Below are 26,495 nucleotides of genomic sequence, written 5' to 3'. Positions count from 1 at the left end.
ATCCAGACGTGCCTTTCTCTGTGAAACATGCTAACTATTTTGAGTGTGTCAGTCTGTCTTCTCATGGTGTACTTACATGCTGAATTGTGATTATACTTTCTTTGTAGTTTAGATTAAGATTAATTGTATGACAGATTTTTTGTATGACAGATTTTTTCCAACATAAATGATCTACCTCTTCTCCAAAAGTAACTCACATCTTACATTTTTGCTGCTTATTTAAACTCCTGCATAGTTATAGTACTAACATATGTATGACTTGTGACTTTGCTGCCCCCTGTTGTCCAAGCACAGTCTTCACATCTGCATTTTTCACTTCTTGTGAGCGATCCTAAAACGTGTTTCTACTATAGCCAACACCTCAGAAAATACTTAAACATCCGACAAATAACAGGGTAAACCAGGGCTAAGAAAAGCGTAAAGAGAAAAGAATCCTAAAACAGAAAACTCCTTTAATATTAACACAATGTATACAACTGCATATCATTTTGTTTCAATCTGTGTAAGAAAATACTGCACAGATGATGATTGCACAGATCAATAAATTTTACTGTAACTGATTTAAGGTTGGTGTCTTTGGGGTCTAACACAATAAAATACAACACTAAAATAATCTAGAGAGTAAAATTAAATTAATAATTGCAAAACATTTTGGTGGTTTCTCTAAAAGTCACAGGAAAGTAGTTCAAGCTGCAGAGAAACTGTTACATCTATGGCTTTAATGGGCTATTTTAAAAATGAATAAATACATCAGCACACTGAGTGGATTACTTTCGCTTTGGTGCAATAATCCGGCCCCCACGTTCAGAAACTGAGTGAATGAATAACTTTTTTGAATGGGACGATGGTTCCGGCCTTTCTGTACCTTAATGTGATCAGCTGATAACAGATGCAGGGCCACGTGATCATGCCACGAAGGCAGCCAGGCCCCACCTCTGTGGTGACACAAGCACGTCCCGCCCCCTGAATGTCTCAAAACAACTGGTGAGACAAGAGAGGGAGAGGGGCAGCGGAGGTCTAAGAGAGCAGGGACGCCACTCATCTGCTGCCTGACTTTACTCACCATTGCATTTGCAGCTCACTGTAAAAATATCCCCACTCGCGCATTTCTGAGAGTTTTACACGACTCACGGCGCATGCTCAGACTGACGACGGTGCAGTGCTTTTATTCAGGAACTCCGAGGTGAGTACTCTATTGCATTCAGGATATAGGGCTACGATTTGGGCTTTTGTTTTCCCTCAAGCCTTTGATACATTGTTAATCTAGCAGTTTATGTTTCCTCCTTACTTGCTGTCATTGTCAATCAGGTAGGGGGAGCAAGGAATGTTGTCCATGCAAGTGCTAACGTGATTTAGAGCTACAGAACGGAACCTTATCCGAATAATACATGATAGAGGGCTTTTCCTCTGGTCTTAGGTGCTAGAGTGCGTTTTATCGTAAGCAAAGCGAATCCCCAAATCCCAAAGTACTGTATGTTACTGAAGCCAACTGTGCGTAAAAAGGTAATATCTGTGTAAAACCAGCTGCGTCGACCGCACCGTTGCAAAGTTGCTGTCTTGTGTAACTGTCACTCACAAAGGAGCAGCGGACAAAGACAGAATTGTTGTTTTGATGTCTCCTTGTGGGGGCACTGCTACCTGCAGACCCAACGGGACCAATCCTAGCTATGGGTCACATTATGTCCAAACAAAAAGAAGAATAGCTAGTGTTATTAATGCGTCATTAATACGTTATTAACGGTTGCTTGCGAAACTTTGCATCTATGACTGAGACAGTGTGCACTGACATGTCAGTTTTTTGCTGACGTGATCTCATTTGCATTTGTGCTGGCATAGGGACAAGAAAGCTGACCTCTGGCTTTTCTTCTGTTGAACAGCCTCTGTAGTGACAGGGGAGAATGATAGTCAGCTGGAGGACAGGCTCGACTTTGACTATTGCAAAACAAAGTCTATACAGAAGAATGCACAGAAAACTGAGAAATGGTCTTACTCAAGATATATATGTGGACAGAGTGTTATAAATGTACATACTCCACAGTGTAGCACATCTGTTTTATTCATAGACTTGACTAGTGTATAAAACATGCAATAAAAATAGCACAGGGTAAATTGCATTCCTCCTGCTATGAACACATAAAGATGCATTGAATTAAGTTATTTGTCTGGTTTCTCACCCTTGTAGGCCACTTTTAAAGAATGACGACTTCATGGAGCGACCGGCTGCAGAACTTTGCAGACCTGCCCGCAAACATGGACGGATTGGCAATGAAGAAGTACAGAAGAGAAGCCTATCACAGGTGAGCCACTCATGTAGTTTACACAACATCAACATATTATTTTAATTGACAAACTACATTGGATTACATTTAGCAAAGAGCTATTTGGCTGTTGGTTGTTAGAAAATCTTTGGCTATTCCAACAAAAATGTAAAGAATTTGACAAAGTCACACCAAAAATGTTAAGTTGTGTGTTTATGCTTTCGTATACAGTAATAGAATATGCTTATTTGTAATGATGTTAGTACAGTCTGCTATAATTTGTAATTGATTATCTTGGTGGACAAATCTGATTTGTTTTTTTACAACTTCTGTGAAAAATTCCTCATTGCCTTTTGACCAAATGCCCCTGATGTTTGCGCTCCTGTCTCAGAAAAGTTGAAGATAATCAGTATCTGTTGATGCCCTGTTCACTAATGTAATGGCATGTTTCACACTAATTAGATCTGGTAACACTGAGTGAGATTCTCTATTCACTGTTACAGGCTTTGTGTAACATGTACGTAGAGCATGGCATGCTAAGCTAACAGGGTTTTATCAAAGTGAGAATTGTCTTAGCGCTCTGTATTGTTCTGATGTCAGTCAACTGTCAATGGCCCTATGAGGACGTAACAAACATATATTTACATTCGGTCATATTTCCATCACTTTCCATCATTTAGACATTTACTACATAGTCCAAAAAAGTTTACTGTAAGACTTAAACTCTAAATCTGCCCTCACAGTCAATCACCCGTACACAGCAGGGTTATCTTCTTCCTCTGCCAGTGCATTTTTATCTCTACTGTCTAATTTAATTTTAGCTCTAATTGACTCTAAAGTACAGGATAAAAGTTTCCTATGTTTATCTTATACAAAGACTATTTCTTCAAAGAGGATCTGGACTGAAACAATGCAACTTACTGTGGGGGCCACATATCACATTGCAAAGGACTGGTGACTGGATGACACTAAATAAACCGTCTATCAGTGGGAGCCGAGTCTCTGTCTACAGGAGATTAGACCAGTGGAAAAAATCTGTCAGATTATTGCACAGCTGTGCTCTGACAGCGTCGTTAAAGCCCTCTTTGTGCCCCAGGTCCTGTGTGGTTATTCGGAGGTTGTCAGAGGGACCATGATTGAGCCTGACTCAGGCACTGAGGAACCCTCACCCATTGTAAATACATGTGAACTCTGGACAGGCATGAGCTCACTCTAATCATTTATGACTGTTACAACATGCACTTAGATACATACAGAGGTCACCAAGAGGTCATGAGTACTACTAAAAAGACCAACTGTTTCCAGAGAGTAGTTTTGCTGTACATGAAATGAGTCGTCTCAAAAGCTGAAAAATAAACACACAATTAATTCATTTTTCAATCTCATTGGCTGACCTTATCTGGTCCATTATTTATTTTGCTTTTAAAAGCAGTACAGAGAAAATGCAAGGTTATATACTAGCCTACAGTTGCTATAGCAACTGTAGGCTAATATTGAACCTTAAATACAGTATCTGGAAAAACAGACAATATTATATTTTACATTTTATTTTGCTGAATTTATTAAAGAAATAATTTGTTCTTGTTTTGTTCTGCTTTTCCTTGGTTTAATCCAATGTAAACATATGTATAAAACATTTGAAAACAGCTCATATATTTACTTACTACTACTATATGAAAGTCTTGTCAAAGGGAACTCCCCAGAAGCTTCCTTATCTTATAGAAGAGGCCCCAGACACAAAAATACATCGATGCAACTTACAACTTCTCCTCAAGAGTATTATCCCATGCCTAACCTCACCCATAGTCCCTTTGTTTCTTCAGATTTAGCATTCATCCTGTTTCTCACACATTCACACATTTTTATAATTGTGTCCATGATAAAGACATATTTGCATTTTTGTAACACATGAAGTAATATTAATGACAATCACATACTTCTTAATGACATACTTGTTTGTTCTAGACTATTCCTTGTTATACAACCTTTGGGTTATGACTTGAGTTTAATATAGTAGCAATTGGGGTGCTTGATTCTACCTGACTTGTGATGGTTCTGGATGTCTTTGAGTTCCCACAAACATCACACTACCCAAAAACAACAGCAACAACATTGACCGACTGATGCCACACAACAGAGAACGACACAGAAAGGTCACAATCATTTTTGCAACAAGTCAAAAAAATGTGAATGACAAGAAAGCAGAGCGGTGGAGAGAGAGTGAGGGGGTATTGTTCTGTGGCGCGGCAGCAGGTTAGACCCACACGGGAGTCAAAGGCAGGTTTAGTTTTGTGCAGAATGCATCGTCACTTCTCCGCTGGGCTAAGATCTAAATGGGAGCTTGTACACTATGGATCTGCAGCAAGGTATTTTTTTAATTTTTTTTGAGAGATCCGCATAGTTTGATACTTGTAATGTACACTTAAAACTCTGCTCACAGGTTGTTGTTTCTGTCATTTCTTCTCATTTCTGTGCATTTTATTGTACAGTAGAGGTTAACTGGTTTATTTCGAACTTAAGATAATATTGACTTCTGTGGAAATACCCAAGGCAATATTTATCCTTTTTGTTAGAAAAGTTTGCTGAATAAAAGATAAGATGTGGAATTATGTGCCAATAGTCCAGGTTTGTTCAGTATATGTGACTTTTCTATGTACCTTTGGAGTCCGTTGCCAGGATATGTAAACATGATCTTTTACAGTGACCCATTTGGACTATCTTTTATTTATGTGGAAAAAGGTAGCGCTTTCTTGGAAGATCGTTTCACTGACTGTAACAAGCCATCTTTTTGTTTCTTATTTTAGTTTGCCAATCCCCATCACATAAATGTAACTTAATATCACAGTTGTTATGTTATATCCCCTTCAGTGTGTTATAATGGGTAATAATAGATTTATTAGCTTGTATTTATAGCTGTCGTTTCATTATGAGACTGTTTAGCAACTGCCACATACCACATACTTTATATAATGTTTACAACGTGGTGGCATATTGGTATAGTATGACCACGGGGTTTATTTCTATACTCGCACCCATGTTGTTTATAGCCTCCCTATGGACACTATATAATGTTTTTTGCTATTGAAATGCACTGAATGACTACATATTGGATTAATCTTCAAATTCTGTTTTCATTATGTGTGTCCACAGAGTATTTGTCAACAGAAGCTTGGCAATGGAGAAGATTAAATGCTTTGGATTTGATATGGATTACACTTTAGCAGGTAAGTTGGATAATGTGTGTGGAGCAAACATCATATTAAAACCAAATTATTTCATTATATAATCTCTGTAATCCTCAGGCAGGTTTGAGTTGACTGTGCTGAGTAGCGTTGTCACACTGTAAAAAATGTAAACTTGATTTTAAAACAGGCTCCATACTCAAAACTTAGATTCCACAATGATAAAACTTTTTTTTTTTACACAATAGAATGTAATTTTAAACAAAAATCGTCTCTTTAATATTACAGTGTTGTTCTAATATAGATCAAGTCCATTATGAAACTATTCTTCTACTTGCAATTTTGATGCTAGTTTTAGTATTGATTAGTATATGGGTCTTGTCTTTGGACAACTCTGGTGCTGAGATCATGGAGCCTTGCCTTACAGAGCTACAAGTTCTCAGGATCACATTAATTATGCAGTCAAACAAGTCTCACTGAAGAATGTAATGTGATATAATGTGAGTTATTTTTAGCTAGTATTTCAATTTGATACACTTGGGGAACACAAAATACTACAGCACACTAATAATACAGTATTGCCCTTATAGTTTTTGGTCACATTCACATTTAACCTCTCACTATCTCTCTAGAACATTTCAGTTTTCACCTTTGATCAGGTGGATAGATTACATATAAGTTAATATGTGATGGGAGATGTGTGTTATCAGTGCAATTAGACTTTTACATATTAACTTATTAAGTATTTCATAAAAAAGTAGCTATATTTTTTGTTGCTTCTTTCGCATTTAACACTAAAGTTTGGTATCTTTTATTTTTTGTTCTGCATCAATAGTAAAACAATACCTGGTTTATGATATTGGTACCTGAACTTACTTACTTTTTTCAGTATAGAATAAAATTTAAAATTTTTATTTTTTATTGTGTGTATGATCAGTTTGAGCAAACCCAGTAGTTTGTAATACTTGCAATGGGACTTGTTTTGGACCAATTTTTTCCACCAAAGGTTTTGTGGTATTGGTGTATCGTGTAATGATCCCAGCTCCACTTTTTGGCTCCGCACTTTCTTGTCTGAAATAATTCTATTTAGAAGAATAACTATGGCTCTTTTGGTTTGCCATCAGAACATATTTTAGTTCCAAAGATGTTTTCTGTCACTGACCAGTAACTGAGCTAAAATGGGTCTTTATTTTTTCATGTAACTTTGCTCTGTGACTCAGCTCCCGTTCTTAGCCTCCATTTCCCAAAATACATCTCCTCTTTCTTTGGGAACCGGGTCATGTTTGTTTGTAGAGTTCAGCTCCCTTGAGAACCCAGATCTCTCTAGTCCCTGTCTGTAATGGGGCTGGATCTGGGCTCGTACTGGCAGGAGCTTTTATGGCCCCTCAGCTGTTGACATGTCTCACTTTATGGATGCTCATAACCAAGTGTTAATGTTTGTTTGAAGCCATGAGTATCGGGTGTCTTTGGACGGTACTCAGGCTTGGACCAGAGACATGGTTCCTCTGATTCAAAGTGCTGCCTGTTTTACATGGTTGCAGCGTCCACAACATGAAGGTGTGGACGCTAGTATCATCTAGTGTAGTTTTACTGTAATCTAAAGGCTATTTCATTTTTTATTTTTTATTTAAAGCATTTGACATTTCTATTACTAAAATCCTGAGATTGTTTATGAAGTATATTAGCAACTGCAATATAGGGCTGTCAGGATAATTACTATATCAACTTATCATTCAATATGTGGAAGCTGGAACAGTGTTTTTTGGGGTCAATATTTACCGTGTGTTTATTTTCTTTGCACTGCTGGGAAATTTTTTCGGTAATTTTTTGGCTATATGACATAACATTTGAGCCACAGAAGGTTGAATTAATAACGTTTATGACCCATACAGATGCAAATTAATTAGTATAGTCTTATATGCGGACTACCTCAGCATCCTGCCTTGACCTGGTAATCAACCGCTCGCTCCTATATGGCAAGATATCCAATTGCCACAGTTTCTCCACATGTTTGAGGAGCTCAGATTCTGGAGGGTTGCAGATAGTGAAAAGGCACTGCTGTGGGGACAGTGGATGACACACGAGGCTTGTAGGGCCTTGTAGAGTCCATCCTAATCTGGTGCGCACAACTGCAGGTCCACCGGGGGGGCCGAGACGTACTGGTTCCACTGGAGTTATCAAATGAGGATAATCTGACCCAATCAGCAGCAGCGGCTGGGCATCCTTAATAGGGGGCAGTGGAATGTCTCTGAGATGACGGTATTTCTCCTGCAGAGCTTGGACTGGATAGGTGTGGTGGGCTAGGTTCAGTTCTTTGGCTGTGAAAGTGTTGTTGATCTGGTAGCACTTGCCTGGTTCTGAAGCAAGGGCTACTGTGAAGGATACAGTCGCTCCATGAACAGTGCAAACCTCCTGTCTGACTGTGCGAAGTGTGAGCTCTTCAGCCGGTCCCTGAAGCCCCAACTTAACCGCAGCATCATTCAGGAGTATGGTGCGCTCGGACCCGTCATCCAATATGGCATAGGTTTCAAGTAGCTGATTGCCACTCTGGAGGATGACCCTACTCAGCTTCAGTAACACTTGGGGGCTGCTGGCTGGGCGGTCAATGTACATAGTCTCTGATACAGAGCTCACAAGACAGGTGCTGGCTACAGGTCCTGGGGGCTTACTAGTGGCTGTGGCATTTTGGCTGGCGTTAACATCGTGGAGGACGTCCAGGTGCTTCCTCTCACACTGCTTGCACTTGGCTTTAAGGTTACACTTGGCAGCCTGGTGCTCACGTCCACATCTCCAGCAGCAATTATTTGTCCTGATCCACTGTGTCTTCTGCTCCACTGATAGGAATCTGAAATTGCTGCATTGGTTCAAATAGTGCTGTACTGTATCGCAGAAGGGACAGTACCTTTTAGGCTTGTCTTGTGTCCCCTCTCTCTGGGCTGGAACTGCAGCCATAACCACCTTCTTTATTGACTTTGATTCACTGCCATGGAGAATGGTGATGGATCTCTGGGACTTGTAGTCGGCGCGTTGGATCCTGGATGGAAACGGCCTCTCTCTGCCTGGAATACTGCCGTGTTGATCACCACTAACTTGAACTCTCACTTCATAGCCAAGCCAGTCTGCCAGATCAAGGAGTGTAGGAATGGGAGTATAGATGGGGTTCACAAATCTGTGGAAGTTGGCTCTTAGGTCATGTGGTAACTTAGCTAAGAGGCAAGAGACATGTGAGCTGCACTTCAGTTCAGTCCAGCCCTGGCTTCCCAGTTGGTGCAGCATCCCAACCAGTGTACGGACCTGAAGAGCAAATGACTTAAACGCTTTAATGTCCCCAGATTTTATGGTGGGCCCATCCATCACAGTGGAGATTCTCTTCAGTGCTAACTGCTGAGGTTGGCCATACATCTCTGTGAGCGCTTTCATAGTGTCGGTGAATGGGTGTTGACTGTTACTGTAGGAGTCAGCGATGAGCAGTGCATCCTCACATTTGAGGTGATCTGTGAGTATCTGAAACTTAAAGTGCTCCGAGGCATCATATGGCAATAACTTGTCCAGGGCCAGCTTCAATCTAACAAACTCCCGTGGATGCTCTGACTTGAAGTCTGGGATCGTCGGCTTGGGTCCACGACAGGCCTCTGGTGCTGCTGTCCTGATGTATGGAGAGTGATTACGTGATGGTGGATAAGACGGATCCGGTGGGCATCTGTCCCTCCCTTGTCTCCTTTCATAACCGTAAGCAGGGCTGCAGTCATCAGGACGGTCTCTGTAACTAGATGAGTACCCCCTCTCATACCTATAATAGCGGCTGTCAGGATGAGCCTTTGGACTACTGTGGTGATAATGTGGAGCAGGATGGCTGTACTCATTACTGGACCTTAGATAACTCGGACGGGGTGGAGAAGGCCCATGACGGCGGTGGTACCTGTTATCATATTGATAGGAGCGGTCAGGATAGCTATCATAGTCCTCTTCATACTTGATGTGTGGCTTGACATCAGGCCAATCCACTTTAGGTCATGGGGGGGCTATCATCTGACTGGTGACTAGTTTCACCACATGGTGGGGAGACTCTTTCCTCATGCTCTGTGGGTGATGGACTCTTGTGAATGTCTATCACCATATGTTCACCTTTAGAGAGAGGAGTTGAGATGCCAGCAGTGACTGGTGCCTCTGCCTGATCTGATAATCCTGTTTCATGTAGATGCCGTCTGAGAGACTCTACAATGGCATGTCGACCGACAGGAGCAGGAGAAACATCTCTGATCACCGGGAGGGCACTTACTGGCTGATGTGGGCCCTGGAGGCCGCTGAGTGGCGCCTGTTGATACGTAAGTGCTGGTGTGGCAGATGTTTCCTCTTGGCGCCTGGGCAGTGACAGCTGCTGTGAGGACACTGCAGGAGCAATCTGGATCATGTCTGCAAGGCGTTGGACATCTCTGTGCAGCTGGTCATTTTCCTCTCTCATGCTCTTAATGGATCTAATTATTTCTGGAGAAGACAAGTGCTTGGTCTGCTCATCATCAGTAAAACGGGACCTCACAGGGTAACTGACCTCATAGTCCTGGAGATATGATGGCAGCTGCCTGGATCTTTGTGGGCGATCCTCAGTAGGTTCTCTTTCATATGGCCTGAACATATTGACTGCAGTGGTTGCTCGATCCGGCTCGAAGGACCATAAATTGTAATGAGGACTGTAATATGCAGTAGCTTGAACCCTGGCTAGCAATCACTGCAGGGTGTCGGGTCAGGACAGCGATTAGGTATGTTCAGGTGAGGCTTAGGTAGAACGTTCCTTTTAATGTCCTTACTTGGGGTGTGGGCGTATATGGGTGAGAAAGAGTGGGTTTGTGTGTGTGTGGTTATCTACAAGAGAAGGAATAAACAAATACAAACAATATGTTAATCACAATCAAAATGGTGATTACACAAGTGACCGCGTAGTTATTTACATAATGTGAATACAAAGAAGTTAACAAAATGACCAATAGGAGGCCAGTCTAGTCACGAGGCTAGCATATGTAACACACGAGGCTAGCATATATAAATTGGAAAGTTTTACTCAAAACTCTAAACTACACATGGTCAATTACAAGTATAAGTTCTGAACACAATATCACAAAATACACAGAATACTTACATCTAAGGGACGCACACTATAAGTCAGACATTGGCCGTGTCTCAATTCGCCAAATGCACCTTTTGAAGGGTCCCTTCGAAGTACTCTTCAAAGTGTAGTTTGAAGGTTCCGGTCGAGAATCTAACCTCCTCAGTGTAGCCGCCATCTTGCTGAAGTGGGACAGGTCTACACCACGGACCGCACTTATACCGCTGTCTTTGAGCGTACAATACGTACATTACGTACGTTATTTTTTAATGATGTATTATTTAATAGAAGAAAAGTCAAGATGTCGTCGTCACAGCCGTTTCTTTTTTTTTTTTTTAGATTGAATATCAATAGGCAATTATAACGTTCAAGGTGATTTTTTTTCTCATTTGTAGCTACTTCATAACTTTAAAGGGTTAACAAAATATACCTTGTGGAAATGTAATAACAGAGACAGAGGTAAAAATATCATTTTCACATTCATAGTCTATAAACCAGAGAACACTGATTAGTTTTACATAAAGTGGGATATTGCAGTTTAACAATTCGGTATTTTGGCCAGTGTCTACACCACTTTAATAACAGTAGAGGGCGCTGTTTCCCTTCTATACCGTGCCAGTTCTTTCCATATTATTATTGTGATGGGTTTTCTAGCAGTGCAGCGCTACATCAAGCTAATATCTTGATTTACTAACAGCAAGGTAAATGACACGTGCCCACCAGGGGGTGCAGACCTATGGAATGTACCGGAACACATGAAGATTTTGTGCACGTCTCAGGACTCTGTTCTGTCCTTTCCGGAGAGTCCGTTGCGTCGTTTTTCACATTACCTGTGTGGATCATTAAACCCTTCTGACTTTTTGTTTCTCTTGGTCTTTGACACAATAGAAACGAACATTCTTACATTATTCTTATTGCAGTAATAATTTCTAATGATAATAATGTCTTCTTATTGTCTAGCAATAACTGCACATTCCTTTATTCCATATAACTCCCCTCCTTTTTAATCATCAAACACACTGTACAGATCTTTATTCAGATTTAACAGTTTCATGTCGCTCTGTTGTAGATGAGGTAAACCAGTACGAACATTTGAACGTATATTGTGCAGCGGACTCCATTTTCTTCTGTTTCTTGCGTAGTCGCGGTGCATGATGGGATAGAGAAGTGCGTGAAGTGTGCACGCATGCACGCTTCAGTTACGTCCGATCTCCATGGAAACGGTGGAAAGGGAAGGGCAGGTTTGTTGGGCGCATTCAGTAGGGTGCGTTGAAATGGGACAGCCCTTGTCGCGCTGGAAATTACGTAACTGCCCTTCGATGCACACTTCAAATGGTGATTCTAAGGCCAGTTTGGCGAATTGGGACACGACCATTAAGTCAGTCCGAGAGAGAGCCGATGCACGTAACGTTATGCAACCATGTAAAATAATAATCTGCGTGTCTGCGGCACACTGGTGTACACTCGCGCTCCCTCTAGTGGTGCAACAAGGGATAACAACAATTAAGAACAACTAAACTAAACCAGTAATATAACAGAACTAAATGGGCTTTATGGATAGTCTTTTATACAGTTTCAATATTATCATTTATCGTCTGTATTTTCTTCAGCAATATATCGCACTTCAAAATTTGTTATTGTGATAAACCTACTTCAATAGTGTTGTGTCATGATACAAAAATTTCAAACTTGATTTCAGTACTAAGGAATAGGTTTGAGACTGAATACCGATTTTGTTACTACAATGATAATAAAAATGCGATTTTTTGTTTACAATTGACTGACATTTTCAACACAAAATAATAGCACTTACTATACCATGTGGTCTTATACTATTTGTAATAAAGCTCAAGATTATTCTAATAATCTGATTCGAAGGTTGGCGGTTCAAGTCCCGCTCTTGACAAAAACATCATTGGTTGAGGGGTCAGGTCCACTGACCCACAGGTTGGAGGTAGTACTCCAGCTCCCACAGATGAATGGTGTCATTGTTTCCTTGGGCAAGGCACTTAACCCACCTTGCCCCCAGTGTCTGTGTACACTGGTGTATGAATGTGTATGTGAACAGGTGAGTGGTTCTTCGATGTAAAGCGCTTTGAGTGCCTTGAAGGTAGAAAGCAGTATATAAAAATGTGACCTTTTATCATTTAAAACTATTCAGGAAAGATTTTGTCCCATTAATGTGTTGTTGTTGTTGTTGTTTCTTTAGTATCTAGTTTCTATATAAGTTTTATTATTGATTAGTGTCTGATTTTTGACAACCCTACACCAGTATAGGTGATAAAGATAAAGATCTAAGTTGATGAGCAATTTACTTTTTACCTGACCAAATCGCTGTGTGTAACTGACTTTAGGGAGCATTTTGAATAAGGTTCGTAACTACAAATTACAAGCAAATCGATAAAATTAAGTAAGGACTCAAATATTTTATGATAATGATATTTTAGTAAATAACACATTCCTGTCATTTTGGCATTTTACACTCTTAAATATCACTGCATTCTCATAACCTGTATATAACACAACATACAGTTAAAACATTTAGCTTCAAAAGCGGGGCAGATTTTAGCCTGAAGAAATCCTTGCTCCAGCAGAACGAACATAACATGTCCTAGATTTTCCAACCAGATTTTTGCTTAGTCCCAGAGGCCATGCATGAGTCTGCACATGTTATCGACTGGTGCATTGTCACAATTGTGTAGGTTTCCAGTTTAAATCCCATTAACTTGTTTGTTACAACATGGTTATTCCGACAAGCTTTCAGTAGTTGTTTATGAACCACTTTACTTGTCGTTGTCAGAAGTGTGTCTTACATTTAGGCCTGAGTTGACCTGACCTAAAATTCTACAGACACCACACACCCTGACAGAAGGGATATAATTATCTGGCAATGATCTTAATGTGAGGTAACAGATCCTAGAGCGACAGACCCCGCTCAGCTCTGTATTTACGCTGTATTTGCTCTGCTGTATGTCTATGTGTACATGTGCATAATGACCACATAGGAAACCTGAGAAGGAGCTTGCACCAGAGAGCAGTGACCCCTTTAAAACAGAAATTCCATTAATGAGAGTCAGTCCAAGCACTGCAGATAATTTAAACCTGATGTTTTAATCTTGTGTTGACCATTGTGGGTGTGTCACTAGATTTTTATGTATGTAACCTCCCATGTTTTAGCACTTAGGAACAAGCCCACAAATCACTTTACAAATGACTGCTTAAGTATTCACACTTCTGCTGTTACAGAAGTTTCTGGGGTATCATTAGTTCAATACACTTTAACACGTCTACATTTTATCACATCAACAAGCCACATTGGCGAGTTGGACAGTTTAGGCAGCAGTTGGAAACATTCACCATTTCGTTTTGGTCATCTTAGAATCTTCGATAAAACACTGGTCTAACAGCACTTTTAACCTGAATGAGAGACATGTGCCTGTTTCAACAGGCTGTTAACATAATCTGACATTTGTTTAGAATTTTCTCCATCCGTTATCCCAAACAGTCCCAAGGTTAAAATGTGTGCGACCTCCAGAGCGGACTAAAGAAAGAGAGAGTGATGATAGCAGAGGTGATGGAGGGGAAACAGATCCTAAAATAGTCTTCTTCTTTGAAGTGCCTGAGATCTCCTGGATCAGAATGAATGGCATGAGGAGGGTTCAGTGTGAGGGTGAATGCAGTGGGGGCTCTGACACAGGAGGTGTCATGATTATTATTTATACACGTTTATGCAATAGACAGAAGTGTAATGTCTCAAGATGGCACATTTTACACAGGACAACTCAGATGTTTTCCTGTTTTCCTCATCTATTTTACGGCCCCACAGAACAGGAAAAACATGCACTAAGTTTCACTAGTGCGTTCTGCAGTCTGTATAAATAACATTGAACTTATTTTTATTCCAGTGTCAGATAGCAGTTTAATCCCTTGGCCGACTCAGTCTGTTTTTATTTGTGAAGCCAGCCCTTGGTTTCCACTGGTTGGCTGTTAATGAAATAAATGTCCATGTTACTGACAGGACTTGTTAGAGCCACTGCTGAAAGTCATTTTTCATTTTGACACCTGGTCTTGTTTCTTTGCGCTTTTGCTGACAGAACATCCAGGTCTTTGGTGAGCTCGTACATTGTAAAGGGCAGAGGACCAGCATACACAGTGAGAACATGTTGTTATCAAATATAAAGACAGCAGTGCTGGTCCAAGCAGCAGTTGAGGCATCGTTCAAATTTCCTACGTGTTATATAACAGACGTAAAGTAGTCTTTCAGGTGCAATCATGGCCCAAGTATAGTTTATGCTTTTAGCTGTGTGACCTTTTAACATGTCTTTCGTAACAGTTCAATTCTAAAGATAAATGACCAATTGTTCATCGTAGCCACGTGAAGATGTTGCAAAACAAGATAATGTTACAGAAAGATCTGGCTTATTTTAACAAATTACCGGTAGTTAATCAGTTACATTTGGTTTAATGTATAAAGTATAATTAGTATAATGTAATCTCCGCATGTGGGATGAATAAAGATTATATTACCTTGAATTCTGCTAAATTGCATTCACCTATGTATGTGTCACTAAACTGTTTTGTTTGATGATAAAATGTGTTTGTTTTGCAGTTTATAAGTCACCAGAGTACGAGTCACTGGGCTTTGAGCTCACGGTGGAGCGCCTGGTTTCCATTGGTTACCCACAGGAGCTGCTCAGCTTTGTCTATGATCCATCCTTTCCCACCAGGTGACAATATCTATACAGACTTATTTAATCTCTGCTTTCTCCTGTAAATGTAATGTTTTGTGCATTAAACTTACTGGCTGTATTTTAAAATTACACTGTTCTTCCTCACAGAGGTCTTGTATTTGACACTATGTATGGAAACCTGTTGAAGGTTGATGCATATGGTAATATACTTGTCTGTGTACATGGATTCAACTTTCTAAGAGGGTCAGTATCATATTTACTTATTTTAAATTTAATCTGTATTTTTTACCATTAAATAATTTTTATGTATTTTCCAGTCCTGAGATTCGTGAAAAATACCCAAACAAATTCATTCAGAGAGATGATACAGAACGCTTTTATATTCTAAACACACTTTTTAACCTCCCAGGTAAGATTTGAGTCATTTGGGATTTTAATTGAATCAGTATTTCCCATATAAATATATTTGTGTGTTTTGTGCAGAAACCTACCTCTTTGCTTGTCTTGTGGACTTCTTCTCCAACTGTGACAGATATGCAAGGTATTAACATATTTTATTCATTTAGAGCAGTTATGCAACACATTTGTGATACAAAGACATATGCGAGCCAAAATGGGTCAGGATCAGGCCCTGAGCATGGGAGGGTCCTGGGGTCTTCACCTGTTTAATGTGCAAACTGTGTCAAGAGGAATTTTATAGTATGATAAATTCCATTATCATTAACTAGCAGTGAAAGCACTGATACTGTAGGTTACTAAATATGTTACAATACTTATACAGTAAATCATATTATATTTAAAGACAAGACTTAAAATTGCAATTGTGATATGGAATGGCTGCATGTCTTTTGTCCTCTGTTGGTCTTTTAGGGGGAGAATGCTTTCCTGTTTGGCTGGGGACCCCTCCAACAAGGGAAGGCTTTCCCATTTAAAAGCAAACAAAAAACAAATGTCATGTTATAAAGGAGTTGTTCAGAGCTCTGGTCTGTCCCATGGCTGTGAATGTGTGTGTCTCTGCTCTTCTCCTGCAGCTGTGAAACGGGATTCAAAGATGGAGACCTGTTTATGTCCAACAAGAGTATGTTCCAGGATGTGCGAGATGCTGTGGACTGGGTGCACTTCAAGGTACAGCACTTGACATTAGGGCTGGGTGATACAGCAAAAAATGAATCTATTTTCCTTTTATGGATCAATTTTGAGATTTTGATTCAATTTTATAGTCTACTTTTCAAAAAACAAAAACCCTTTCATTATTGATGTCAGTAACACAAACATAACAAACTTTAAGTTAGTCCAATTTAACACAAAAATACCCCCAAACAGAAACAATTGGGTCTCAATTTGATTAAAATTTTATTTACTGCCCAGCCCTGACACTGTATGAAAATGAAGCAGGATTTTTATTCTTGTAGTACAGTAACCATAGAGGCCACAGTGACATGCATTTAGTAAGTTACATTTATATAGAAATTTATGCAGAAATTGATAATCTAAAAATGACCTCTGTCTCATCTTTGCAGGGCACACTGAAGGAAAAGACAGTAGAGAACATGGAGAAGTATGTAGTGAAAGATGTAAGTGATTTACATTCAGGAAACGGGCTGTTCTGTGGACCAGGCTCCCCATGTTGTTTAGCTCTCGATTCCCAGTGATTAAGCCGATCCTTTTGTGCCTCTCCGTTCTCTCCAGGGAAAGCTGCCTCTTCTCCTCAGTCGAATGAATGAAGTTGCCAAGGTGTTCCTGGCCACCAACAGCGACTACAAATACACTGATGTAAGCATATGCATTGGGGCCATTTACTTCAACTGTCACCAGTCTGAGTTCGTCTATATGCTGCCTCGATGTGTTACCCACTAAATTTCTAAAGTCTGTGCTCAACAGTGTGCTGTCATCACTCACTTGCATAGTTAACATGTCAATTAAATCTGGAACATTCCCAAGAGCTGTGAAAACTGCGGTTATCAAGCCTCTCTTGAAGGAGAGCAGCCTTGACAATATTGAACAATTACCGATCAATCTCAAATCTGCCGTTTTTAGGCAAAGTCCTCAAAAAAGTTGTTTACCAACATCTTATTAACTTTCTCCAAATGAACAACTCCTTTGATGTTTTCCGGTCAGGTTTTAGACCCCACCACAGCACTGAGACTGCTCTTTTCAAAGTGACAAATGACATCCACCTGAACACTGATGCAGGCAAAGTGTCAGTCTTGATCTTGTTAGATCTGAGTGCTGCCTTTGACACTCTCAGGATCATCAAAGGATCATGGGATCCTTTTACAGAGACTAGAGGACTGGATGGGCAGCTGTGGTACGGCACTAAACTGGTTCAGGTCCTATCTAGAAAACAGGGAGTACTTTGAAATGGGAAAACCTGTGGACTGCTCCAAGGGTAATTTCTGGGACTCCTGTTGTTCAATCTCTACATGCTGCCATTAGGCCAGTTAATACACAGCAATAATGTGTCCTACCACAACTATGCAGATGACACTCAGATCTATGTGTCACTGGCAGCAGGTGAATATGGACCAGTGGATTCACTCTGCCACTTTATTCAACAGATCAGTGTGTGGATGCAAAACAACTTTCTCCAGCTAAACTCAGGCAAGACTTAAGTCATCGCCTTTGGCCACAGAAACATAGAGAAAGTGTCACTAGTCACCTCCAGTCTCTCTCTCTAAAACCTTCAAATCAGGCTAGAAATGTAGGGGTAATAATGGACTCGAACTGTAATAGCCTCATCAAATCAGTAACATCTGCAGCATTTTACCAATTTAAAACATTGCAAAAATCAAAACTATACTGTCAAAACTAGACTTAGAGAGACTTATCCATGCATTTGTCTCCAGTAGGTTAGACTACTGTACCGGCCTGCTCACTGGCCTCTCCAAACGAGTGTTAAGACAGCTACAGTACATCCAGAACACTGCTGCTCGGGTCCTGACTAGAACCAGGAAGTATGAGCACATAGGTCCTGTGCTCAGGTCTCTGCACTGGCTCCTGTGGCTCAGAGAATAGACTTTAAATCATCTCTGCTTGTGAACAAGTCTCTCCATGGCCTAGCACCAAAGTACATCTCCGACATGTTAGTGCCATATGAACCATCTCACACTCTGAGGACTTCAGGGACAGGCCTCCTGCTGGTGCCCAGAGTCAGGACTATACATGGGGAATCAGCGTTTCAGTTTATGCAGCTAAAACTTGGAACAATCTTCCTGAAGATGTGAGCTAGGCCTCTACTTTGACCATTTTAAAATCCAGGTTCAAAACTCTTCTGTTTAGCTGTGCATATGACTGAAAGGTTTTTATTCTGCACTGTTCCCTTTAATGTTAATTTTTCATGATGATTATTTGTTATTATTTATGTTTTGATTTGTTGTATTGTGATTTTGATGTCTTTCTTATTCTGTAAAGCACTTTGAATTACCTGCCTTGCCTAGTCTACCATTAGTTAGCCATCTAGTTGCTTAAGTTGTTTTGTTTTTTTCCCTTCCTAGAAAATCATGACCTACTTGTTTGACTTCCCACATGGCTCCAAGGTAAATATTTAGGACCACTTAAATAATAAATAAATAATACATCTTAATTAGCCTTAATAAAGCATGAACATAGACTTAATTGTTAAGGAACAAAATTAAGATTGATGCAGGCTTTGTAATGTCTTGATTAAGGGGTTCATGTATTAAATAAACAGTTACTAAGACTGAATCATTCTTAATAAACTGTTTGTTATACAGCAAGAGAAAATATGGATATTATGTTTCTGTACATGCTAAAGTATTTGTGGCCCTTTAGCCTGGTACAGCACACCGACCCTGGAAGTCCTACTTTGACCTGATTCTAGTGGATGCCAGAAAACCTCTGTTTTTTGGTGAGGGCACAGTGCTGAGACAAGTTGATACGGTGAGCCAACACAACCTTAGACATTGGATAATAGTTTTGTAGATGTTGTCCATTTGCCAGAAAGATAATTTACTGTTTTGTAATAATTATTTTTTCAGACCACAGGACGTCTGAAGATAGGGACATACACCGGGCCTCTGCAGCATGGTATTGTGTATTCTGGAGGTATGTAGTCTGATTTATATCCACACTTTTGGAACCTGGAAACTGAAATAACTTTTTTTTTTCCTTTCTCTCCCCTAGGCTCTTCAGATATCGTTTGTGATTTACTTGGAGCTAAGGGTAAAGACATTATATATATTGGGGACCACATCTTTGGTGACATCCTCAAATCAAAGAAACGTCAAGGCTGGAGAACGTTCCTCGTCATTCCAGAGCTTGCTCAGGAGTTGCACGTTTGGACAGACAAGAGCTGTAAGTTGCTCCATTAATGAAAAAACAACTTGACACAATATGAATTATTACTGGGTTTATTGATATGAATTATTACTAAAACTCTATTCATACAGAACACATTATTAGTTATAATTAAGGTAACAACAGATATGTCCTATCTGGATAGACATATGTTTATCTTTAAATGAACATGTTCAGGTGTTCTGTAAATCCATATAAATGTTATAGATCATTATAAATATGTAATAACAGATACAATAGGTTTGGACACATATTTTTGAAAGCATCTAAACTATGAATGAACACTTAAGGAATGTAGTGGACAAAAATGAACTCAAAATAACTTGGAGGTGGTGGAATTGTTGTTTTAGATTTTAGATTCTTAAAAATAGCCCCCTTTTACTTTGATCAATGATTTGTAGTCTTGGCATTCCTTGACCCTGGCAAAGCACAGCTGTGAAGTGAAAATCAAATCAGGAAACTTCTTCATAAAGCTCCTCAAGAGAAGTCCAAGGATTTGAAGCACTGTCAACAAAGCAAAGGGTGGCTTCTACATTTGAATATAAAATATAAAAATATTTAGTTGATTGGTATCGTATTCCTATGTATGTTTTTTAGGTTTGCCCTGAGCACCAGGGCAGGGCTCTGTGCTGTGAGACACTGACCTCAACCAAACATTACAAAAGTTTTCTTAATAAATAAAATCAAAATCATATTTGAATTCTACTTATATTCATAAGAGCGGTTTCAGCTTACATAAACACAAAACTACTTCTGGCTTATCATCAGCTTGTTCTGCATTTATTTCATTTATTTCTGCGTTTTAACCTCTCTTTATGTAATGAAATGAGTTTATCGCATGTCAACTGCATTACCCACTGGAAATATAATGAACAGGAAACAGCCGTTGCATTTGTTATTATTTTCCGCTTATATCTGCTTTTTGCTGTCTTGAGTCTGTCTTATCTGTTGCCCAATCATCTCGTTTCTTGTGTACTCACGCCTAAACTAATGCGTTCTGTACCGTGCTGGCCCTCTCAGGGAGCTAGTACCCTCCATACGCCGCTTCAGACACCTCAGGCGGGGTGGCATGGTTCACTTTAAACAGTGGAGACTTGCGGCCTGTACCCATCTGCTCCAAAGCAAACCAGTGGAAACGAAACTTATGTAACTTTTGTGTTGGGGAAATAGTGGGTGGGGGGTCTGCTTTGCTTCATGGAGATATTATTGCATTTTCCTGGAATGTTCCATACGATTGCATGAAACTATGTATTTTGCATTTATTCATTTACATGTGGTTTATTTCTCAAAAATACCTTGAAAAAATGTATTGCTGCAAGGGAGGTCATATGATCTGACCTGTAATTTGGCCTTATGGTGTCACCTGCTTGTCTTTATGGAGAAACATATGTTTGATGTCATAATGTGGAACATTCTAGGCAAAACATTGTCTCCATCTTTATGGAGACAAACAAGAGGCAGAAAAGTTACATAGTGCTCCATGAAACTCCAAAAGGACAGTCCAAGTTAACAGAGAATATATAGTACATCAACTGCACAAGTAGTGTCTGTATTTGACTGATGGACACAAACTCTCTCTATGCATTTCTTTTGTAGCTTTATTTGAAGAACTGCAGGGTCTGGACATATTCTTGGCTGAGCTGTACAAGTAAGTCCTGTGAACTTTATCCTGTTTTTCCCTCTCTCTTTCAGTTGTCTCTCATCTCTCTTCATATTGCGTCACTTATGGTATGTGCTTGTCCCTAGAGTGCCCTAGAGTACTCCAGAGTATTTGCCTGTGTTCACGTGTCAAGGGGGTCAATAGGCCAAAGTCCAAACACTGAACCGTAGTCTTCCCCTGATAACTGGGTTTACCACTGTTATTTTTAGTCCAGCATGGCTCAATATTGCGCCACTGCCCTGACAGATCATATCAGTACCAACCCAGTCCCTCCCTCTCCCTGTGTCCTCATAGTTTAAATATCTATCCTCTTTCTTAGGCATTTGGACAGCAGCAGCAATGAGAGGCCGGACATCAGCACCATCCAGAGAAGAGTCAAGGTACTAAAAAGACCCTGTTTCTATGACGACAGTAACTTACTCACCCACATAACACATTTAGCACATGGCTCTGTTGACACTGCCTACAACCACATTATAAATAGCTTTCCAGTAGAGTGCAGTGCATCTTGACACATGAAAGCACGATAAATACATTACATTCATTAGATTTTCACTATTAGATTTTGGTCGGGGAGTTTTTGGGTTCTCCAGACCATCTTGCACAACCCTTCCAGAGTTTTCTGACCCCACATTAGGAACCACTAGCCTAAAGCAAAGGAAGAAGTTTTATAAATGTATAAAGGAGCTCAACGATCATACAAAAACACTTAGTTGTCTATATTGTTATAGCCCTGGTGTTTGAAAGTGGCATACCTGAGAGAACAGTTGTCATGTAGCTCCAGTAAACTACTCTGCTCTCAGTATATCAAATTATCAATAATATTGTGAATCTGGTTATGAAATGTTTAATATTGTGCATACTGTTTATGATTATTTATGATATTGTTTGTAATTTTCAGTTACCCACAACATTTTTAATATTTGTGATAAGTACTCCAGTAACTGTTGATTTACAAATTTAGCACCAAATATTATTCATGTGTTTTGTTTTGGTATTGATTTGAATGGCATCACATGGCATTTTCTGTTCCTACTTCAGAAAGTCACCCATGACATGGACATGTGCTATGGCATGATGGGAAGTCTCTTCCGCAGTGGATCAAGACAGACTCTTTTCGCCTCCCAGGTCATGAGATATGCCGACTTATACGCAGCATCCTTCATCAACCTCCTGTACTATCCCTTCAGCTACCTGTTCAGAGCTGCTCATGTACTGGTGCGTATTTTAGGACCTAAAACCTAGAAGTGTAACATGTAAGTGATCTCGAAAGAGTTCTGTATTTTAAATTCTTGGTTATGACTTATACATGGCCTGGCTAAGAAAAATCTAAGCAAATTGATAAATGACTGCATTTGCTCTGGCCTATGTTTAGCAGTGTTATGTGCTCAAAGCATGAGGTCAGTTGACTTCCTGAATATACAGAATAACTAAATTATTTCATCAATCTTTTTTTCTTCCTTGATGACTCAGACATATTCCAGAATGACATTACCAGGATTCATTATGCGCTAATTGTGAAAGTGGATAATTTGGGGAGCAGAATATATCATATTCACACTGACTGGACCATTGAGAATATTTGGGATATGTAGGAGAAGCTTGTGCAGCGGCCAATGCCATAGCTAAAATCAAAGCTAAAGGCAGAGTAAAAAAATATTGTTATGACGGTCCAAAAAGATGCAACGAAGCAGATGATGACACAAGGCCAAGTTTACAGGTCAAATGTGTAGAGAGGTGACCCACTCACAGTAAAGATGTATGTTTTTCAAGCTAATAAAATACCATTATGAAATAAACGAGATGGATATTTAATATCATATTGAGCAACATCTCAAACGAATCAATAACATCTTGACCAAGACAAACCAGTAAACCATAGAAGTTACATAACGTACCTCAAACTTAACAGTCCCTATTACTACATTTTATTTATTTTTTCTCTGTAGATGCCACATGAATCAACGGTTGAACATGCTCATGTTGACATCGACACTGAGTCACCACTGGCCACACGAAACCGGACGCACTGCAGTGACTGCAAAGACCTGGACTGTAAACGCAACCAGTTCACCCGCTCCTTCAGTGAAATCAAACCCCCAAACCTGTTCGCCCAGACGCCCCAGGAGATCACCCACTGCCACGATGAGGACGATGATGAAGAGGAGGAAGAGGAGGAAGAGGAATAAGTTAACTGAGGGCCATTTTCCAATACATTTACTTCAAAGTAAATATGAATACAGTATGACAGACTGTATGCATGCTTGATCCTCTGCCTTAGTTTAAACAAACAAAACATGGATTTCTGTCGCACCACATTCTCATGGTCTGGGCGCAATTTTGAGGACATTTGACCATTCAAAAGAAAAATGTTTTAAATAGTTAATTGCTGTGTCAGCAGTACTATTTTTATCACTGGGAACCCTTGGGTAATTCCTTGCATAAAACCCACATGACATAGTTTAATCATATTTTTACCTTTGACTTGGCACAAGGTTCAACACAGAACATTTTTATAATGAAACTGACTTTTTATGCAAGTTGGGAACAAATGCACATATTTATCATACATTTGTGTTTGTTTTTCATTTGGCGCTCACTGATGCAAGACATCCTGTGTTGATTGCTAAAGCAGCAGACAGTAGCAGATGCTGTGACGATATTCTGAGGTACGTTGTATCAAACCAGGTAATACTGGGTTTTTGAAAAGTCAGTGTTCCATCCTCAAGCTCACTTTGGTATGTCATGGCAATTATGGTCGTAATATCCCCATATTACAATGATAATTGCCATGACAATGTTTCAACAACCTTGAAAAGAGGGATCAGATGTAGGGACACAAAAGCAAGACGAACAGTATTGTGTCATAGAAGAATTTTCTTCAGCAAAAGCCATCTTAGCTTAAAAAATATTTAGCTTTCCGAATGCCTAGTTTTAGCAGATTGGACTAAACCTAATCTGATTTAACCATGTCAGTCTTGAGCACAATTAAGCTCAGACAGGTCAAAATAAGGTGTGAAAGCCAAGGCAAACCCAATCAAAGCAGAACTGTGATATGTTTACAAACACGTCTCATATATAACAGTGTCACAGTTTTAAAACGTTGGGACTTGGACAAATGGGATGCATAGTGTATTCTGTGTGAAGTGATTTCTGTATTTTATTGCAAGCAGGGTGGGAGGGGTGTCTTTTTACTGAGGTGTAGTTGAAAGTAAGCCCAGTATTCTTTCAAACCTTTAACACTGTGATCTGACCAGTATATTTTCAAGCTTCACTTGTGCTACATTTTGACTTTTGGTTTTCCTGGGCTGCAGTCTTTACAGGCTGTCTGCCGTAATGCACCAGCTTTTTTAGCTTTTCTCGCACTTGTCTTTTTCGTTCTGGGGTCTTCACTGTTAAAGATTGGCTCCCCGCCATGCAGTGATTTGCCTGTTTATCTGATGCAGGATGCTCTTTCTGATGTAATCTTTTCCATCTATCCAGACTCGGGACAGACTCGAGTATTCTATTTTTGAATTTTTGAGTTTACTAATTTGTCTGAACTTGTTTAAATAATCTTTACATGTTGTATTGGCCTCAGACCACAAAAGGGAAGGAACAAGGTGTCTGCATATTTTGAGCTTGGTTTAATGTGAAGTGGGAGAGAGCATTCAACCCACACTATATTACAACGGTTTGTCATCCTTTTATACAGATGCGTTGTTTGTATTGTTGATTGTGACTGGGTATTCTGGATATGCTACATGAGGCAGCTGCATTCACTCAGTTGACTGTTGGTTCTGTGCATACTTGGTCTATGCATGTCAAATAACAAACAGATCTTTTGTGCTGATATTCTAGTGGCATTAATTTGTTGCATTTATGTCACTATAGTTAACACAGAGGAGAACTACTGTACGATACATACCATAAAGAAAAACGGCATGTTAAGTATGAAGCTACTTGTCAACACTATGGGATTGTTTTCTAATGTAATCCAATGTAATGGTTTTATTGGTCTAGGTTTACACAAGTGTAAATAGACCTCTCTGTTTCTTTTTTCATTTCTATGCCAATTTTGATTATTTTTTGTTACATTTTTATAATTCAGTTTGGTATGCTGGTTATATTTTAAAACATTTTAATTGTGCATAACAAAACAGTTGTTGTTGTTTTAAAATAAATTGTTATCTTCAGTTTTAATCATAGGATCTATTGATATCCTCTTGTTTATTTCCCCTTAGTTTATCTTGCAAACTGTAAAATATGATAAAAATATAATGTAAATTAAACATAGTTTTCCAAATATGTGTAATCTGTTTTGCTTGTGTGTGGATTTTGGATTATTCAAAATATGTGTATTGCATCTATAATCTTTAATGAAGCAGATTCACAGACAGATTTGTTAATCATTCACTTTTTATTAAACCAACAGCTGGATGAGGCTTTGCGGTCCTCAGGGAGAAGCACATTGGCCAGCACATGGTACAGTAGCAGCACTAGGATGGACAAGAGAAACAGCAGTGTTTTATATGAAGACAGATGCTGATGATCTATTCACAGCGCATATTAAAGGGACATGACCTGTCTGTCAAAGCAGCCATGGAGTAACACCTCACCAGGCTGAGAGACCAAACTGAAATGGGACTTTTTCAGGCAACTCTTGTAGCTTATGTGATTGATCCAAAAGTAGATCTGCTGCATAGGTGAACTTCCAAGTAAACAAGCAACATTATTCATAAACAGAAACTCAAACATAGATGCAGGTATGATCTTGCACATGTTCAGACCAAAAGTGTAGAAACAGCGCCCACCAGTGGCTCTATATAGCAATGTAAAAACTCAATTTAGTGGCCTCATTGCATAGTGCATAACAGCTAGGCCTAGATGATCATGCATATGTCCAAGAATTTAAACAAAATATGTGGGATCACGTTTGAGAGAACACAAATGAGTTGTAAGGTTAGTTCATTCTAAATGCTTGACATTACATTATGACATTATGGTCAAAGTTGTTTTCATGATGCATGTCTGTCTTTTGGTTTCATATTAATTAGATATTTTAGCCAGAGATTGAATCTATTTGTCAAACAGTACAAAACTCATCACTGGTTAGGCAATCTTTCTTTGTGCAAACTTGGTTAAATACAGTTAAACCAGTATATCTGTATGTAGCCCTTTGTGGTCCATAAATGAGCACTCAAGTCTCAGCCTTAAATTTATAAAGTAACAAAAATAGACCAACTAAAAGTGCATATGACAGGTTTTCATGTTTTTCCAATTATTACCTTATTTGGCGGGATAATT

General features: G+C 39.4%; 1 protein-coding gene across 1 annotated transcript; it reads left to right on the top strand.

The window, feature by feature from the left end:
* The first annotated feature begins 971 nt into the window (after positions 1 to 971).
* On the top strand, positions 972 to 26,092 carry nt5c2b (5'-nucleotidase, cytosolic IIb). The gene is made up of 18 exons (XM_033969389.2): positions 972 to 1,183; positions 2,183 to 2,297; positions 5,409 to 5,482; positions 15,151 to 15,268; positions 15,380 to 15,475; positions 15,550 to 15,641; positions 15,716 to 15,773; positions 16,264 to 16,357; positions 16,753 to 16,806; positions 16,922 to 17,005; positions 18,727 to 18,768; positions 19,025 to 19,132; positions 19,231 to 19,297; positions 19,376 to 19,546; positions 21,146 to 21,197; positions 21,529 to 21,589; positions 22,251 to 22,427; positions 23,159 to 26,092. Exons 2-18 carry the CDS (start codon positions 2,197 to 2,199, stop codon positions 23,396 to 23,398), a joined length of 1,689 nt encoding a protein of 562 aa, XP_033825280.1. The 5' UTR covers positions 972 to 1,183; positions 2,183 to 2,196; the 3' UTR covers positions 23,399 to 26,092.
* The last annotated feature ends 403 nt before the right edge of the window (positions 26,093 to 26,495 follow it).

The sequence above is a fragment of the Periophthalmus magnuspinnatus genome, chromosome 1, assembly GCF_009829125.3.
Source record: "Periophthalmus magnuspinnatus isolate fPerMag1 chromosome 1, fPerMag1.2.pri, whole genome shotgun sequence".
Classification (NCBI taxonomy): Eukaryota; Metazoa; Chordata; class Actinopteri; order Gobiiformes; family Gobiidae; genus Periophthalmus; species Periophthalmus magnuspinnatus.
Note: the sequence above shows the minus strand (reverse complement) of the source record. Positions and strands in the feature narration are given on the sequence as shown.

What these genes read in the sequence shown, in the direction of transcription:
- nt5c2b (XM_033969389.2), top strand. Translation starts at nt 2,197, where the DNA reads ATGACGACTTCATGGAGCGACCGGCTGCAGAACTTTGCAGACCTGCCC. An exon ending in GATCCATCCTTTCCCACCAG is followed by an intron (nt 15,269 to 15,379) that starts GTGACAATATCT and finishes TCTTCCTCACAG; the next exon opens with AGGTCTTGTATTTGACACTA. An exon ending in GCGACTACAAATACACTGAT is followed by an intron (nt 17,006 to 18,726) that starts GTAAGCATATGC and finishes TTCCCTTCCTAG; the next exon opens with AAAATCATGACCTACTTGTT.